The sequence below is a fragment of the Malaclemys terrapin genome, chromosome 8, assembly GCF_027887155.1.
Source record: "Malaclemys terrapin pileata isolate rMalTer1 chromosome 8, rMalTer1.hap1, whole genome shotgun sequence".
Classification (NCBI taxonomy): Eukaryota; Metazoa; Chordata; order Testudines; family Emydidae; genus Malaclemys; species Malaclemys terrapin.
In genome coordinates this window covers 49,704,972-49,722,877 of record NC_071512.1, presented here as the reverse complement: position 1 = coordinate 49,722,877, position 17,906 = coordinate 49,704,972, and the positions used below count along the sequence as shown (strand labels likewise).

Here is a 17,906-nt window from a genome sequence, read left to right as displayed (position 1 = left end):
CCCCGCCCGCACTAAACATGGCGACGGAGCAGTTGTGCATCACGTGACGGGATTCTAGGCTCAGGCTCACGCGCGTGCGGTGTTCCTGCCGCACGGGCTGCCGGGAAGAGGATTCAAACGATCTTGACGAAGCGCGCGAGAGCTGAGTCCGCAATGAGGCGATCGGGGCGGCGACAGGTGAGAGCGCGGGGTCTGCGGGGCAGGCCCACCGCTCTGTGTCTAACGTACGGAGAATGATGTATTCCCCACCGCCCGGTAGCAGGAGCCGGGGCGCTGGCGGCGGGCTGTTCATAGCGCTGAGCTGCCTGGTACGGGGGGGGCGATCTTCCACCGGGTATCGTGAATGGGGAGCCGGAGATCGGGGGAGCCGTCCGGGAGCACTACCCCTAGCGGCCCCCTTTGTCCTCCCCGTGCGGCATGACAGGGCCCGGCCCCGCGCTGGGGAGGCACCAGGCTCTCCGCCCCACCCATCCTGGAGCAACCAGCTGCGAACGTGTGCAGGGAGCAGCGGCTGGAGCATCTGCCACCCTCCATGTGCTGTGTTAGATCTAACCCTTCCCTCTTCCCCCTGCAGCCAGTGGCATAGCCATGTTCTAAGTGCAGGGGGAGCAAACATAAAGGCGCCCCCCTTTGGCTCCTCCCCCGGCCGCTCTGCACCCCCCCCCCCTTGCTGGCTTCTCCAGCAATACCACCGCGCCCTCCCCCCCACACAGAGGGGCTGGGGCGGTGTGGGGAAGGGGTGGCAGGCGCTGCTCGCTTCTCCCGGGCGCTGGGGGGAGCGGAGCAGTGGGGTGGGCAGCAGCTGGCGAGATCCTCTCCCTGGCAGCTTCCTGCTTCCCTCGGCCTGGGCAGCCCAGTATTTCTTTTCAAAAGCGGCGCCTGCTGGGCCAGTGCTAGGCTCCTGCAGGCGGAGGTGGGGGGCGGGCAGCACGGCTGGACTCCGGAGGAGCCATTGGGGGGGCGGCAGGCGCAGCCGGAGGAGCAAAGGGGCCGGCTCCTCGGCCATCGCGCCCCACGCTTAGCGCGGCCCCAACATCGCCGCGGCCCCCTCCTGCGGCGGCTCAGGGCTCGGTGGCCGAGCGCTCTGCAGCTGGCGGGCAGATCCCCTCTCCCCGGCAACTTCCTGCTTCCCTCGGCCGGGCAGCCCAGCATTAGCAAGGGGCGGGATCTTAATGCTAGGCTGCCCGGGCCGAGGGAAGCAGGAAGTTGCCGGGGAGAGGGGATCTGCCCGCCAGCTGTGGAGCGCTCGGCCGCCAAGCCCTGAGCTGCCGCAGGAGGCGGCCGCGGCGATGTTGGGGCTGCGCTGAGTGTGGGGCGTGATGGCCGAGGAGCCGGCTCCTCCGGCCGCGCCCGCCTCCCCAACCGGAGTCCGGCCGTGCTGCCTGCCCCCCCCTTGCCAGCAGGAGCCCAGCGCCTGCCCGGCAGGCGCCGCTTTTGAAAAATGTGCTGAGGGGAAGGGGCTGCTTCCCCTAGCTACGCTCCTGCCTGCAGCCCGCTATATCCACTGCCACTAGCGTGCTGGGGCCTGTAACAGACAGGAAGGGGACAAAGGCACCCCACCCCCCCCTTACAACCCAGGGCAGACTGGCGGGAGGGCGTAGTTCATAGTTTACAAGATCTTTCACAGGCATGAACGTTAAGCTGAGTTCACTACATTGAAAAAGGAGGTCGGGGGAGTTATGTAGGAAACTTTTCATTACTAGGGTGGTTGAAGGTGTGACAGTTTGGGGGCAGGTCTGTGTTAGCTTAGGATTCCATGTTGGGTTTGGGAACATTTCCACCTCCCTCCTGAATGTAACTTTGAGCATTTGTTGTTGTAGCAGGTACTTGACACCAACACCCTGGTCTGCATCTAAAACAGAGGTTGATCTAGTGATTTCACTTATGGGTGAGAAAATTCACACTCCAAAGAGATTTAAGTCTATCTAAGCGCCACTGTAAATACTGCTAGGCCAGTGGATTTACTACAGTGATGGAAAAATGCCTTCCTTGCTGTAGTAAGGGTATGGCTACACTTGCAGATGTAAAGCGCTGTGAGTTAAACCTGCCCTCGGAGACTGCAGTAGGGAAAGCGCTGCAGTGTGTCTATGCTGTCAGATTCAAGCATGGCGTGGCTGCATTAGCAGCTCTTGCAACAGTCACACAGAGCAGTGCATTGTGGTAGCTATCCCAGCATGCAAGTGGCTGCTATGTGCTTTCCAAATGGGTGGGGTGGAGTGGAGTGTGACAGGGAGTGTGTTGTGTGTATGTGGGGGGGGGAGAGAGTGGTTTTTTTGGGGGCTGAGAGCATGTCTGCATGCTGTCTTGTAAGTTCAGAGAGCAGCAGCGTTCCCCCCCACCCCCCCAGCATTCCACAGTAATGGTTTGCTTTGTCCTGGAGCAGATAAGCATGCCAGCTGTCAGAAACGGAGCTTTGAAAGGGCATATCCGCATTCTTGCAGCGATTCCAAAACAATGACAAGAGTGGCCACTTGACTTAAGGGGATTATGGGACGTTTCTGGAGGCCAATCAGAGCACAGTAATGCAACACCTCATTCACACTGATGCTGGGGTGTTTCAGCTGAGGCGCACCAAGCATTATGCTTCTGGTGGAGGTGGATTACCAGGAGTGCTCCAGCTGCAAAGTCCAGGCGCTCTAAGTGCCTTGCCAGTGTGGACGGGTCGTGAGTTAGGGGGCCCACAGCTCTAATGCGCTCTAACTCGCAAGTGTAGCCAAGCCCTAAGTGTCTGCACTACAGCGGTGTAGCTACAGCTGTGGTGCTTGTAGTGTAGTAGACATACCCCAGGTGAAGAATCTATGGCCAGGTCTATACTACAGACCTATGTTAATATAACTACATTGCTCAGGGGTATGTGACTGATGTTGTAATAACCCCTGGTACAACTATAAATTTTTGGGTGGCCCAGTGCGGCCATCAATTCTTGCTGATGGCCACTCTGACAATTTTTCCTAAAATACTTAATTAATTTTAGGGAAAACAAATAAATATGCACATATACATGTATAAATCATTATAATTTATTTGTGTAGGGTTCTTCCCCCACTCCCCCCAGACTCAATAATTAATAATAATGTACAGTTGTGTCTATTCTTTACTGGACCTAAACAGAATAGAAACACAAATAAGGTGCTTTGCATGTTTTGCTTTTTTGGTTTCTTTTTTTTAAGACTCCATCGGGGTTCGCAGTTTGAAGTCGATGGGATTTGTGCTTCTAAGTCACTTGGGTGCTTCTGAAAATTCCACCATAAAGCATGGGCTCAGAAGCTTAATTTTCTAGGCTCCCATTTTTGAACATTTTGGCCTGTTTATAAAACAATTCATAATATCTCTGTTAATCATTGTATGCAGTCTCTCTAATAAACTTTTCATTGTCAGTTCAAAACAAAATTGCTTCAGTGTTCGATTTCATGCTATTAAAATATCTTTTAAAATAAAACTACAACTTAAGCATGTGCACAAGTGTCCGAGCTAAACTTTAAGTACTTTAGTTCCTTTCATGTGATTAAAGTTATGCACTTGCTCAAGAGTCTGCAGGAACTACACCTTAATTTTCAATGTTTGTCTCTTGCCTATAGCAGTTCTGTAAAAAATCAAATGAGACTCTACCAGTAGTGGCATTTGAATTAGAAAGAAACATTTATAATTTAGTTTATCAATTTGAATTAGTTTTACAAAGGCTCACTGTGATCAGAATCAATGATTTACAAATACTTAATTGAAAAAAAATAATTTAAATCACTCCATCCTGACTATAGCAAGTTTTCAGTCTTTGGGCTCTTTCTATGCACAGGATATGGATACTCCTGATTCTGGGGGCATAACCCCTTTAGGAAGAAAAACTGCAGAGACTGGAATCAACTTTACAAGTACTACACGTTTCTCAAGAGGTTTGACATTCATCAGGACACACACCCTGTTTGGTCAGAGCCCAACTAGGAGAATAATTCCACAAACATCTTTACTACAGGTGGGCTTTTAGTAGTTTAATATAACTAAAGAAAATGTCTCTATTCATATCTTAAATCAGCTGTCACATCTTATTGGACAGCTTTATCTAACCATTCTGTCGTTGAATAGATCTGTATGCTGAGTCACTAATGATGTCAATTGTATTTCTCAGAGTAATTTCTATTTTGATATAATGGCTTTTCTCCTAGGTTGCAATTGCTTGGATAGTCATCATGCATTTCCTGAAAGGAATGGGCTTTAAAATATGTAAAGTACTTTGCTAATTAGTTTCAAGTCAAACCTGATGGGTAGAACTAAGAGTAATGCAATGAAACTAATTTAAAAAAAAAAAAAAAAGCTTCCAGGAATGTATTCTCCTTGTGGGGAGACATTTTCTATACTGTAAAATAACTTAAGAAAACCGGAGAAAATTCTTTCACTTAAGTCATTCAAAACAGTATGAAGCACTCACCAAATATTTACTGGCCTGAAGAATAAGCCATTTCCCCTGCAATTTAAAGGAATACAAGTTATGTACTGTATTATTTGTGATACTGCTGACTGTCTTTAACAATTTTTTTAAAACAACCAATGCAAGATATGTAATAATTTATCTGTCATCTTTTCTGTAATAATCACGGTATACATCTTCCTGCATTATTTTCAGTGTTTTTCTCTTTACTTTCTTTTCCAGCATAGTGTACTCTGTTTTCTTCACTGTATTTTACATTGTACATTTCTCTACTCTTGAACAAGTCTCTTTGCTGTACTTTTTCTAATTTCTCATCAATATCGCCATCTCTCCCATGCCCACCCTCCGTCCCACCCACACATTCATGTGCATATGCACCCCTCTCCACCCAAACATCCAATAGCTACAGGACTGACACTACTAGCCAGTCAGATGTAAAGGAGTGTGTGTGAGGAAGGGTGGGAGGAGGCAGTTCTTTCCTTCTCCCTTGCCAAGCCACTGGGAAAGGGAAGGGTGTTGGGACAGCTACTAAGCTGCAATTTCTGGACCATGTTTGGGGATTCGCACATTTAGTCTCAGGCTTTGCCTGATTGTTCTGGGATGTGATTAAATTTAAAGCTCTCATCCAAGGCCCCTTTGGCTGATGGAAAAGAGGAGCAGTCTGTTTCATGGGCTTCCCTTCCCGACTACCCCAGTCTTGGAGCCTCCTAGCTGCTGTTACAGTGGGTGGAGAGTCTCCCATATGCTATCTTTCCCTCTGCCTTCCTTATGCTGCAAGACGGGTATGCGTGTCCTACTCTATTCTTTCCATTGGCTCCTTGAACATCTTCATTGTCTGCCCCTTTTATTGATCACAGCTTACCCAAACTGCAGCAAGTGAAATTAAGCTAATTTTTGTCAGTTCCACCGCTGTCCGTTAGCAGCAATGAAAACTGACAACTCTGGTCTGTTTTAACTGTGCTTTAGCTTGGCAAAGCTATGAACTGCAGCAGAGGCACTCAAACTGTCTTCTGCACACAGGCAGCACTGAATGTGTCTTTATCAGCCTTCCAAACCTGAACTGAGTATCTTTGCAACCCTAAAGCTAGAAACTTAACTTTTCTGAAATGAAAGTTTAGATTCTGTGGATGTTGCTAGGATTCACTATATATCTTTCTTAAAAATTAGCCAGGATTGTATTCTGGAGAACATTGCTACTATAATCCAGTCTTTAATGTCTGAATGCTGTAGCTGGGACGATAGAGGACAATGACTTTGGTATCCTCCACCTCTATTTTCTAATTAGAAAAATCATTGTCATGTTCAGTCCTTCAGCAGTGCTCACGGACATACTTTACAGTAAAGAAATGCTGACAAGTTAAGGAAAAATAGCTAATAGAATAAACACAACTGATTAGCCTGTACATTTGATGCAGTGTACAAGTGTTTCTTCAATTTCATTACAGAAATTGTGGGCAGGCCTAGAAAACTGAATACTGTTTTCTTGATTCCAGGAAAATGCAGATCCTCAGAAGATAGCATTCCTTCTACGCAAACAATGGACCTTATATAGTGTGACCCCCATGTACAAATTCTCTTATGGCAATCTGAAGGAGTATTCTAGACTTCTGAGTGCCTTTGTTGCTGCTGAAAAGCAGAAAGGACTTGCTGTAGAAGTGGGCAATGATCTTGGCATCAAAGTGACTTTGTCTACCCTTTTAGGACTGAAAGGTACGGATCAAGACCAGGTTGCAATCCTTGTCCAGGTAAGGGCTGCAGCTGATAGCAATGGGGTGTCTTAACACTTCTGAATTTCCTCACTGTAACATGTTGAAATATTTATGGCTGCTACTATAGTAATTTTCATGTATCCTGTGATTCGAACTTTTTTTGCATCCCTTTGCTTTTAACCAATATGGTTCTTGTCTGTTTTTAACACCCTCATGGACCTATTCATAAACTGTTGATACATTCAAACATAGACTTGGGAACAAATCTTTGTTATAGTTAGAGCACAGAAGTAAGAGTTGACACTCTTCAATTATAATATAATATATGGAGATATACCTATCCCATAGAACTGGAAGGGACACTGAAAGGTCATAGAGTCCAGTCTCCTGCCTTCACTAGCAGGACCAAGTACTGATTTGCCCCAGATCCCTAAGTGGCCCCCTCAAGGATTGAACTCACAACCCCTGGGTTTAGCAGGCCAGTGCTCCAACCACTGAGCTATCCCTCCCCCTCTCTTCTGTCATCAACTTGATGTAGGATCTTGCGCAGGTCATTTAATTTCATTGGTAAAATGGATGTAATGCTACTTCCCTGCCATAGTTAAGGCCTATTAACACTCTGAGGTCCTCAGAGGAAAGATGCTATTTTGAAGTGCAACATTTTGTACTGCAATTATTGTAGGAAAATTATGTACAATGCAAATGCTGCATTAAGCAGCACTAATGTAGACTTAAGGGTTGTTTCTATTCCCATTGAAGTAAATGGCAACACTTCCACGACTTCAGTGGGAGGAGCCAGGTCCTCTATAGGCATAATAGATGAATTGCAAAAACTGTCTTTAAACAGTCAAGATATCTAAAGTGGTATAATGGCATAGAAACCAGTGAAATGCAGTGTCAAAACAGGGTTCTGGCTGGGCCAAAATCTTTAAATTGGGCACCAAAACCCATATAGGACCTCTGAAAATCAAGCCACTGATTTGGAGCTGACTCCCTCTGATTTCTTGCTCTTAAAATGGTATAGCAGGGGGAAATTCTTGTGCTTTAGCAATTCTTATTAGAATCCATTTCACTCTGGTAAGAACTGTCAAATGCACTCTAGAACTTGGAGATTTAATGCAGACATTTTTTCTTTTAGATTGCATCAAGATCTCAGCTCCCATTTGAAAATGCAGAAAACAAAGTGGTGTGGTCAGGCTGGTTCTGCTGTATATCTGGAGATGATCTTTTGGAGAGCGTACCAGAGGATTTTACCTGTTTATCTTTGTTCCTTGCAAATGGGGCAGAGAGTTACACAGCCATAGTTGGCAGTTGGTTTCAGAAGACCTTTGACTGTTATTTCAGTCGTTTAACCATCAGCCCACTCAATCTTGCCTGGATGGCTGCTATGTGGACTGGGTGCAAAGTGGATAGTCATATGGCTGCAACAGAACTTGTTTTCTCTGTGCCCTGCATTCCCCAGTCTCTGGACATTTCATATGCCATACACCCTGAGGATGCAAAAGCCTTATGGGACACAGTGCAAAAAACTCCTGGGGAGGTTACTCAAGAAGAAGTGAATTTATTTATGGACTGCCTTTACTCTCACTTCCATAGACACTTTAAGATCCACTTGTCAGCCACAAGACTGGTGAAAGTCTCTACATCTATAGCTTCAGCACACTGTGATGGGAATATAAAGGTACTAAATTGAATTCCAACTATGAGGTTTTGATTAACACTGTTCTAGCTAGTATAATTAAAATAGTACTACCTGGCCAGAAAGAGCTGCCCCTGAAGTTGGAGCTACGCCTCTACCTAGATATAACACTGTCCTCAGGAGCCAAAAAAATCTTACCGCGTTATAGGTGAAACCGCATTATTGAATTTGCTTTGATCCACTGGAGTGCGCAGCCCCGCCCCCCGGAGCACTGCTTTACCACGTTATATCCGAATTCGTGTTATATTGGGTCGCGTTAATCGAGGTAGAGGTGTACTTGATTCTCATTAACTGATTTCCCCCTAAAAAAATAAAATCAATTAAAATTTCAGCCTCTGCCAGACATAACTAGTTTCTAGTGTGTTCCACAGACATCTGGCAGTTGTGCAGCCAACATTTTGTATTGTAGTGAACCCCCAGTCATTGTGTTGGGCGCTGTACAAGCACAGAACAAAGACAGCCTTTGTCTCATTTTGGCTAAAATTTGCATTTAAAAATCCCAAACTTATACAAAACCTACAGCCAATAGAAACGACAATTGACTTTTTTGATATTAAAAAAAAAAAAAAAAGTTTTAAGAAAATCCCCAGGTATTTATGTGTAAGGCTAAGATTTTTTCGCAGAAGTCACAGAATCCGTGACTTTCAGCAAGCTGCGTGACTTTAGCCCCAGGAGCAGGGAGCTGCAGGGTCCCCCTCCCCCAGGCGATGGGGGTACCCTGCAGCTCCTGGGTGCCAGGGGCCCCCAGAACTCAGCGGGGCCCCTGCAACTGCCCAGCTGCTGCGGGTGGTGTGGGGACCCCACCGCTGAGCTGCCCATTTTGTCATGGATATTTTTAGTAAAAGTCATGGACCGCTCCCGGGCTTCCTTGAATTTTTCTTTATTGGCCGTGACCTGTCCATGGTTTTTACTAAAAATATCTGAGACAAAATCTTAGCCTTATTTAGGTGCTAGCACAATGTTGGGATTGATATATAACATGGTAATGACTAGTGTATTTTCACTGTCCATGCTGGGAAATGAAAAGTTAAAAAAAAATACTAAAAATTGATTCGTTTATAACTATCTGAAGTGCTAGCAACATAGCTAAGAAATATGTTTTAAATGTGGACGTTGCCAAATGGGTGCTGCCAATCTTAAGTATCTTTCTCATTTCATGGCTGCTTGGCCTATTTAACCATTGACTATAGGAACTCTGCCTCATTTAGTGGGTAGGAAAAAGCACAGGAGACCTTTTTAGAATGTGAACTCTTTAGGGCAGGTAATGCTAATTTGTACAGTGCTCAACACAATGTGACCCAACCCGGTTATGATCCTTAGGCACTACAGCAATATAAATGTTCAATAATAACTTGTCAGGCCTGGCTTGAATAACGAATCATCAGATATCACTGCTAAAGAGAGTTGGCAGGAGGGTGGAAGAGCAGAGTGGTCAATTGTTGGTGCTTCTTCCTAGGAGAGGAAGGAGAAGTGAGGGGACGGAGTGGCTGGGACTTCTCTCCCTCTTTCAAAAAGGAGGTGGGAGCAGAGTGTCCATTGAGCTGCTGATTTTTTCCCAAGATGGGAGTGAAGATCAGAAGGCCCCATGTAGAGGAGGAGGAGATGGGTGTACATGAAGGCTACTGTCCTAACAGGAGGAGTCCTGCAAAGAAACAGGGAAAGTACCATGGTGATGAGATTAAGCCATAGGGCAAATCCTTCACTCCACTCTGCTATTTAAATGTGTAGAACACACATTGGCAACTGTCATCAGTGACTTAAATAGCTTATTGTATTTCTGTTCTGACTACAACTAATGGTTTTTTTTTTTTTTTTTTTTTCCTTCCAGATCTTACATAGCAAGCACCTAATAGGAGTGTTGACGCTGCTGACAGAGCTGGCAATCTCACAGATACAATGAAACCTTGTACACTATACCTGCTGTCCTAAAAAACTTATTACAGATGCTCTGCTTGGATCACATTAAGTCCATCTGCAGTAGATTTATGTTTGAGAGACATTGACTGCAGAAAGCTGGCTTTCCTGCAGATTTTTTTAGCCTCACAAAACTCCAGTCCATGAAGTGAAAGCATATTAGTTCCATTTGACCTCATTTGTTCCTGGACTGACATCCACAATGGGTAATGAAGCAAAGAGGGCCATAGGAGGAAAATATAGATGCACATTTTGCTATAATAAAAAGGTCACATCAATAAAGTAACATTTTGTAATGGCTTCAAGTATCATTTAAAGGGTCAGGCATGAGCTGGAACACTGGTCCTGCTCCATAGCCTAGATCAGTGGTTCTCAATCAGCACACAGCTGCAACCTATGTGACATCCTCAGGGCCATACAGGTAGTATATATATTGTGTGGATGTGGCTCACCTAACACAGAGAAAACTGCATAAGCAGCCCACAATGGTAAATTGGTTGAGAACCACTGGCCTAGATGCTAACACAGTAGTGCAGGAGGGTGGTGCATGTAATATAGGGCAGAAAAGCCTGTCTGTTGGGATTAATTTCTGCAAGGTTCAAAAGCACTCCCCTATGTTTGTTGAGTGAACAGTGAACTATTCAGAAGAATCAGTATGGCCTTGGTATCAGAGCATTTGAAGGAAAAGCCTCCTGTTTCCAGCTCTGCTACTAGTGACCTAAGCAACTCACTTAAGCTCGATGCCTGTTTCCTTAACTACAAAATGGGATATGGGCTACATTTAATATAGCTGTTTAAAATGTACAAATTAAGGTGTTGTAAGGTAAAATGAGATTTTTTTCCCCCCCCACCCTGCAAGTATATAGAGAAGGTTTTGCTCTCCTCCTTTGTCAGTGAAGCTAAAGTCAAGTAAGAGTGTCAACCTCTTTCACTCTTACTTGACTTTGCTGTTGAATGTACTGGCTCTGAAGCAATGTGAAAACAGTTTTCTGATCACGCTGATTTTACGTGCCACAATCTATGCTAGTTCAGTTAAATAATCTTATTCTTTACCTCTTGACTGGTACATACAGGGGAGGTATACTCTGGTTTGAGCATTGGCCTGCTAAACCCAGGGTTGTGAGTTCAATCCTTGAGGGGGCCACTTAGGGATCTGGGGCAAAATCAGTACTTGGTCCTGCTAGTGAAGGCAGGGGGCTGGACTCGTATGACCTTTCAAGGTCCCTTCCAGTTCTAGGAGATATCCTATCTCCATTAATTTATTGATTTTAAGTGGGCAGTAAGACTACCTCACCTACTCTGGAATTTGTCTATATTTAAATACTTTGTGGTACAGATCATGGCACACTGGCTATGACTAGGCTCCTAGGTGCTTCTATAATACAACTAGCAGGCAGGTGCTTATGAGGCCTGACGTTCAGAAGTGCTGAGCACTCGCCAGTTCCCACTGATCCATGGCTGCTGTTGGATGAAAGGTACCTAAATACTGATATTTTTTCCAGAGCACAGTTTCATAAGCCAAGATTTAAAAAAATGGGACTAAGTTTTCATTAAAAAAAAAAGTACATTCTAGGCCTTGTGTTTGGCAAGAGACTGAAAACTGATACAAAGATTGGCAGCTTGAAGCAGTTCCTGTTTATATTGAGGAGTTTTATTCTGAAATCCAATGACTTAACTTGCACTGCTGATCAGTTTAGGAGAAAGATCCAACTCCTACATTTATCCCAGAATTGTAAGTCTCTCTCACCTTCTCGGATACCAAAATCCCTCTCTTGTTTGCATGGTCATTATAAAATCTGAAATAAATATATTGAATTTAATACAAAAATCTAACACTAGCCCACATTCACTCCAGCTTTGACAAAGAAGCACTGAAAGAAAGATCAATGTGGTGTACCTGTGATCTACAGCCACCTTCCACTTTTGAAAATAGTATTTAATCTACAACCACCTGCTAAATAACTTTGTTTCCATATGTTCAGTGTTATATAACCATAGTTCTAGGAAAGTGTGCTAAAGTAAATGCCTGTCTGCAAATCAGTGGAATTACACTAGGGCTGAATTGAGCTTCTGTTATGAGGGCCACCTTTCCCTCTAGACAAATAGCTGTGTCCTGAACAATCCACTTCTAGGCTAAAGGATGCATGTGCCATTTCCCCCCCAGACACCCAACCAGCAGAGCTACAAGTCAGTTTTGCTTAGGAACTGCTTCAGCCAGACATCTGTTCAGTCCAGTGTGTTGTCTTTACTGGGCCAATGCTTCAGGAAGGTGTCAAACCCCTACTGAAAAATACTATACCGTGTGGTGGGGGGAGAGTAGTTCTGCCTGACTCCCATCTGCAGATCAGTTTATGCCCTAAAGCTGGAGCAGCAATGAGCCTCTATAACTTAACTGGAGAGTGGTAACAGCTTATGAGAATTTCATGTGTGTCCTGCTTTTGTTAGAGGTGTTGAAATGGGCCTGTTCTTGTTTCTCTTGAAGTCAAAGGAAGCAAAATTAGCATAAAATTAAACCATAAGTTATTCCTCCTGCTGCTGCTTTAGACAAAAAGAACAAGCAATAAATAACAGCATAAAAGAAATTTATTAAGGTAACACTGCTATTTATACAAGTTACTCATGCTAGAAAAAAGCATAAATGATACATGTAAACAATTGTTTACAGAATACTTGTTTTTCCTTGTAAAGGTGCAAATAATCTTCAAATGTAAACACAAGAATGCCAACCGTTGAGCTTTTTTTTTTTTTTTTTTGTTAAAAAAAGTCTTGTTTAATGACCCATTTTTGTTAGCATAGTGTTATTTTTCTACATTCTCAAGCACATTAAAGTGCTGAGTTATAGGAACCAAACCGTACTGAGATGTTAGCACTGCTCTTAATATCAAGGATGTACATTCCTCCAACCCTTTCAAATCTCTAATTTAGTAGGTATGCCACAAAGTTACCTCGGTTGCATCATGACATTCTCTCATTCTGGAGTTTAACAATACAGCCAACTTGTCTTGTTTGCTCAAAGCATGGAGGCACTCTGCCATCCAGCTTTTGCACTCGCTAAAACATACCCCATTACTCACAATGCAATTGCACACCATCTCCTCCAGAAGTCTATTAAGCAGGCCTCATACCTTTTCCAGCTCTAAAGCCAACATAAGGAAGTGCATAAAAATTCACTAAGGGGAGGTACCATCTGATCCTTATCCTAATGTTCCCCAGTATGAATTATAAAGAAACAGGAGAGAGACGGGTAGGGAGCTAAGCTGATTCTGACCAGAGCATTTTTCAGCAGGAGCTATTTCAAGTCTGCAATAGGGGCGAGTGCTAGGAAATTGCAACTATAGCTTTCTAGATTCTCCAAAAATAACAAGTGGTTCCCATGTGAGCAGAGACAAGAATTGATAATGGCAATAAGTGCTCTCATAAGGTTCACATACAGGAAAGAGACAGATCCTGAACCTTTGTACCACACACTGGAAAAATGCATAATTTTGGAGTCTAGCTATTTTTCAACTTTCATCCCCAACCTCCTTTTTGAGCATCAGTAATTCAGCAAAGAGATGGGAGTTCCAGTCCTGCTTCTCATTGCCCCAAAAACCGACCAGACGCTCAGAGCACTAATCTTCACAGCTCCTGTGCTCTAAGAGGCCCAAGTGGCTTGGCGCAGCAGCGTCCAGAAGTATCAGGATGTAGCCCTGCCCCAACCTTCAGCCTGTCAGAACTCAATCTCAAAAAATTAAAAGAGATGGAATCTTTCACTGTGAGTGATGCAAAGAAAATACATGATACAAATTAAATGAAAAAATAAATATACTCTGCACTCAGAAAAGCTTCTGTGCAAAGGTGGCACCTTTCTGGTCAAGTACATTTTTTTTTTTTTTTTTTTTTTTTAAATGAAGCTCTCTGTAAATAAGGCAAAAGCACTATTTTCAGTATCACTTTCCTCTTTCACCCACTGCATGGATGCCACTTCCACTGCTGGAGGAGGAGAGGCCCTCCTCTTTGCCAGACTCCTGGCACAGCTTGCAGTCCCAGGTCATTGTTTATGCTACAGTCACTTTTACAGTTCAGTTTATTCAAAAACCAAGAGACTTTAGAAAAAAATATGGACATAAGCAAAGCTTCTAGTTGTAGTAGATGGTTCCTGGAGTCTGACAAGGTGGTCTCCCATTGGATGTGCGCTCAAAAAGTCATTTTATTTATAATTCCATAGAAAGAGGCACCAGCAAAGAATTAAGGTGGATCTATATTTTACTAGAGCCGCACAGAGCTCCAGAGTCAGTAAGTCTCTTCAGTTTGTATAGGATTGAGAACCAAGGGCTTTCCCTCCATTAGACGCTTACCATATATGGGATTCACAATGTGTCATTTTGATAACGCCTACACCACCTCCCAGTCGACGATAGTTCATTCCGCCATACAACCTGCAAAGAAAAGTTGTCGTTGGTCATACTGCTTAGGCTCTTAATGCACTGTCTTCTCTGATAAAAGCATGAAACAGCCTCCGTAGGCAGCATGTATAGTTCAGCACAATTGTTGGTCTCCATTTCAGGTGATGCCTGTGATTAAGCTGTCTGATGAGTAAGGCAGGGGTCCCCAATCTATACACACACACATACATCTAAAGTAAATAGCCATATTTGCTCACATATGTATCTCCCTTGATGCGGACAGCAAATTATTTTGCTTCCAGTCTTCCAGCATCAGAAAACTGCACTGAATTTCTTTTCTGCTCCTGTGTAGTTACAGGAACAGAGGGCAGCAACTCTGTGGGCTGCATTTGGCCCTCTGGCTATGCTTTGGGCAACCCTGGAGCAGGGGGTAAATCTTCTACATGATGCACAACTAATTTCAGACACATATCTGCTTTATACTACACACAGCTGAACAGACCAATGTATAATGCATTTCAAACATCATCTGTTCTCTCCATGCTATGATACTGAAACAGTGCCCACATTTCATATGGAAATCTGATGCCTATCAGCTCTCATTTCCTGCTTCAGCTGCATATTCCTCTATGTGCTGATGCAGTTACAGTCTGCTGGAAGAAATAGGACAGTGGAGTTCTTTCAGTAACTGTCACTAATGCCACCCATTAACCCCAGATTGCATATCAAGGATTTCCCATTGGTGCTCCACACATAGGAGAAAAAAAATTCACACAGCAAGAAGAACCGCAGCCAATAAAGAGAGGCAAGATGATAGGAGACATCACCAGCTTTATTCAATTCAGTGCCGGTAACAAACAAGCTAGTATCTTCAATAGCTACCTATATTAGCTACAAACACATGCTTTGGCTAGCTCTCCATACTATATGTCCAACCACTCCTGCTAGGGAGAGTGGCTGTCACCATTCGGTTAAAAGGCAGAATTAAGTTACTCCTGGGGGAATTGTGCACCACTGCGCAGGCACAGAATTCATGTCCCCCACAGATTTCTTTGCTTCCTTACGGAAAAAGGACTTTCTGAAGGGGAAGCAAAGGGAAGCCACAAGAGCGGTCATGCGCCCCACCCCAGCAATGCGGGCGCAGTATTTTGGGCACCTGGAGCAGATGGCAGAGAGGTAAATCACTGCATGGGACGTAGGGGTGCGGGGAAGGCGGGGCTGGGCTGCACCAGGCTCAGCTGCTAGTTCCGGCTGGGCTGGGGTGGACAGGACTTGCTCTTCCCCTGAAAGGAGCGGCCTGGGCCAGGTCAGACCCACCCCCAGAACCTCCCCCGTCTGCAGGAAGCTCCACACCCTCCCCCCATCACTCCTCAGCACTGGGGGGAGGGATCACTTTATGGGGAACTCCGCTGTCTGCCCAATCCTTGTGCATCCGGACGCCTGCATATCCAGACCCCCACACACCTGAAGCCCCACCCCGTTGAGCCTCACCTGCTACAGTCAGACCCCCCGCACTGAACCTCAACCCCCTTAACCCAGACCACCCCCTTCCCCCCGGTGAGCTCCCCACACTCCAAGCCCCACCCTGACAAGCCCCCTGCACCCAGACTCCCACCCCACCAGCACCTGGACTTCCATGCCAAGCCCCATCCCCCCTCACCCAGATTCCCCTGTTGAGCCCCAACCACCTTCATCTGGACCCCCCTGCAGAGTCCCATTGCCCCTGCACCTGGAATCCTGCAACGAGCCCCTGTGCATCCAGAATCCTCTCGCAGCCAGACCCGCCACTGAGCCACCCGTACCCTGACTGCCCCACACAGAACCCTCTCATCCCACACCTGGATCCCTCCTCACACTTGGATCCTGCCAGGCTGAGCCTGCCTGCCCACACCCGGTGTGCCTGGTGTGGAGGGGCAGGGCCCCGGGGCATTTCTGTGGCAAGCCCAGCCCTTGCGCCGTGTCACGGTTGGGTGTAGCCTCTCCATCAAGTCTGTGTCCCGAGGGGTGGGGTCGGGGAGATGGCTGGAGGTGATCTCCCACCTCTGTGCAGCCAGTGACCTGTGCTCTCCATTGCAATGCTGGAGCCTCTACATTTATTTATTGACAAAATTTGTAGAATTTTGCAGAATTTTAAAATGTGTGCAGAATATTTTTTGGCACAGAATTTTTAATTTTTTGGTGCAAAATTCTCTCAGGAATATTAAGTATATACTGCTTCCCACTGGGCTGGCTTTCTGAGCTGTACAGAGGCATCATCACACAAAAGTACTTAACTGAGAGAAGTGCCTCCTACACTACATAGGAAAATCTCAGCATGAAAGGGTAATATACTAGTTCAGGCCAGCTCAATAGGACAAGGACATTAATTTCTTCCTATTCCCTGCACTCTGACAGATTTCTAAGGCATCAAATCCCTTTCAAGGATATAAATAGGAGTCTGAAACTCTACCCTGATTAGATTAATGTACGAACCGTTGTTTTCAAGTGCAGTTATTGTCAGAAAAGTGATTCTGGAAAAACAGCCTCTCTCTGTTCAATACATATTTCCCACCAGTGGTTTCATATCAGACCTGCTTAGTTTAAAGGTCAAAACAAGATTTTTCTAACTGCTAGCCCTGCAGATTTAACAGAACTCCATATACTCAAACTCCTCTGCTTCATACAATAGATCCCCATCTAAAGAGATTCTGGAATCAGAGCATAGCACTGTGAAGCCTAAATAGCCCCAAAGGAGCACACTGAATTCTGTTCTGCTTTCTGTATCTTTAAGCTTCAACAACTAAGGTACATGGTTATTTTTGTTGGTAAACTGAGCAGACATGGCTCAATGCATGTGTACGTGTACACACACACACACACACACACACGTATGTACAAACACATGTACACACACAGATCTCCAGATTAGCCTACAAAAAAAGTGCCAAAACACAGTATTTGAAATTAGGAGGTCTAGGTTCTAATACAGTGTGTGCCAATGGCTCACTATGTAACTGACTAAGTCACTCACCTTCTCTGGACCTCAGTTTCCCCAGCTGTATGATGGCAAATCAAATCCCTACTTCCTAATGGTGCTGTGAGGCTTAAATTCACTAAAGTGGGCAAAGGTCTTTGGGGTCCTTAAGTATAAGGCACTATAGTAGAATCACCTCTATTATATTCAAAATGAAGATGGTAGAGGGGACTTCAAGCACAGCTACTGCAGTTTTGAAAAAGGAAGCTGCCGGCCCTCACCACAGGGAGCTATTTCCAAAATGGCTGTTACTCCTCTGGTCAGACGTATGGAGGAGCAATGGGCAAGACACATATTGGAACACAGCAGCACTACAGACCATTCAGATATGGATTATTTTGGTGAAAGCCCAACACTTACGTAGAGGTTTGCTACCTCTCTTTAGGAAATGGCTGTGCAGTGAGATTTCACTGCTACTGATACAGTCTATCAACACTAAAGTGACAACATTATGAGTGGTCAATGTCTCCATTTCCTTTCTATTCTGAAACACACTCCAGGCGCATATGGGTGGCAGAGAAACACAGTTTCTCCACCTCTCAGTTATTCAGAAAATGATTCTCTCTCTCACACTGGAAATGGGAGGTTAGTCATGTGACATGCTGGATCACATTGCCTGCTCCCTCTGTTGGTTTCACTTTCAAACAAACCAGCCAAGTCACACAAAGGGTTACAGTGGTCACCTCCATCAACCAGACTTCCAGTAAGATGAGGCATCTCTACTCTGCTAGGAAGCATAATTTAAGCAGGTGTGCCTAAGATT

The 17,906-nt window shown here is 45.0% G+C and overlaps 2 protein-coding genes across 10 annotated transcripts in view; one reads left to right on the top strand and one right to left on the bottom strand.

Annotated features, from left to right (window-relative positions):
• Nucleotides 1-53: 53 nt before the first annotated feature.
• On the top strand, nt 54-10,011 carry CENPL (centromere protein L). Of its 5 annotated transcripts, none has more exons than XM_054036828.1 (6): nt 156-177; nt 1,821-1,888; nt 3,794-3,970; nt 5,917-6,168; nt 7,271-7,813; nt 9,660-10,011. In XM_054036828.1, the coding sequence occupies exons 3-6, from the start codon at nt 3,797-3,799 to the stop codon at nt 9,729-9,731; spliced, it is 1,041 nt and encodes a 346-aa protein (XP_053892803.1). In that variant the 5' UTR covers nt 156-177; nt 1,821-1,888; nt 3,794-3,796; the 3' UTR covers nt 9,732-10,011. The 5 variants fall into 5 exon arrangements, with proteins under 5 accessions (XP_053892801.1, XP_053892803.1, XP_053892805.1 ...); XM_054036829.1 differs by lacking the exon at nt 156-177 and adding an exon at nt 260-308; XM_054036826.1 differs by lacking the exon at nt 1,821-1,888 and having other exon boundaries at nt 54-177.
• KLHL20 (kelch like family member 20) overlaps nt 3,027-17,906 on the bottom strand; it is a 48,871-nt gene continuing 33,991 nt past the window's right edge. The window contains exons 12-14 of one of the 5 annotated variants that reach the window (XM_054036820.1): nt 14,083-14,163; nt 4,424-4,459; nt 3,027-3,304 (exon numbers count right to left, since the gene is read on the bottom strand). In XM_054036820.1, the coding sequence (XP_053892795.1) occupies nt 3,277-3,304; nt 4,424-4,459; nt 14,083-14,163 (145 nt within the window). In that variant the 3' untranslated portion in view covers nt 3,027-3,276. Of the gene's footprint in view, nt 3,305-4,419; nt 4,460-7,969; nt 8,134-9,112; nt 9,474-12,310; nt 14,164-17,906 lie in introns of those variants that run through there. The other 4 variants (XM_054036822.1, XM_054036821.1, XM_054036819.1 and 1 more) reach the window with 4 other exon arrangements.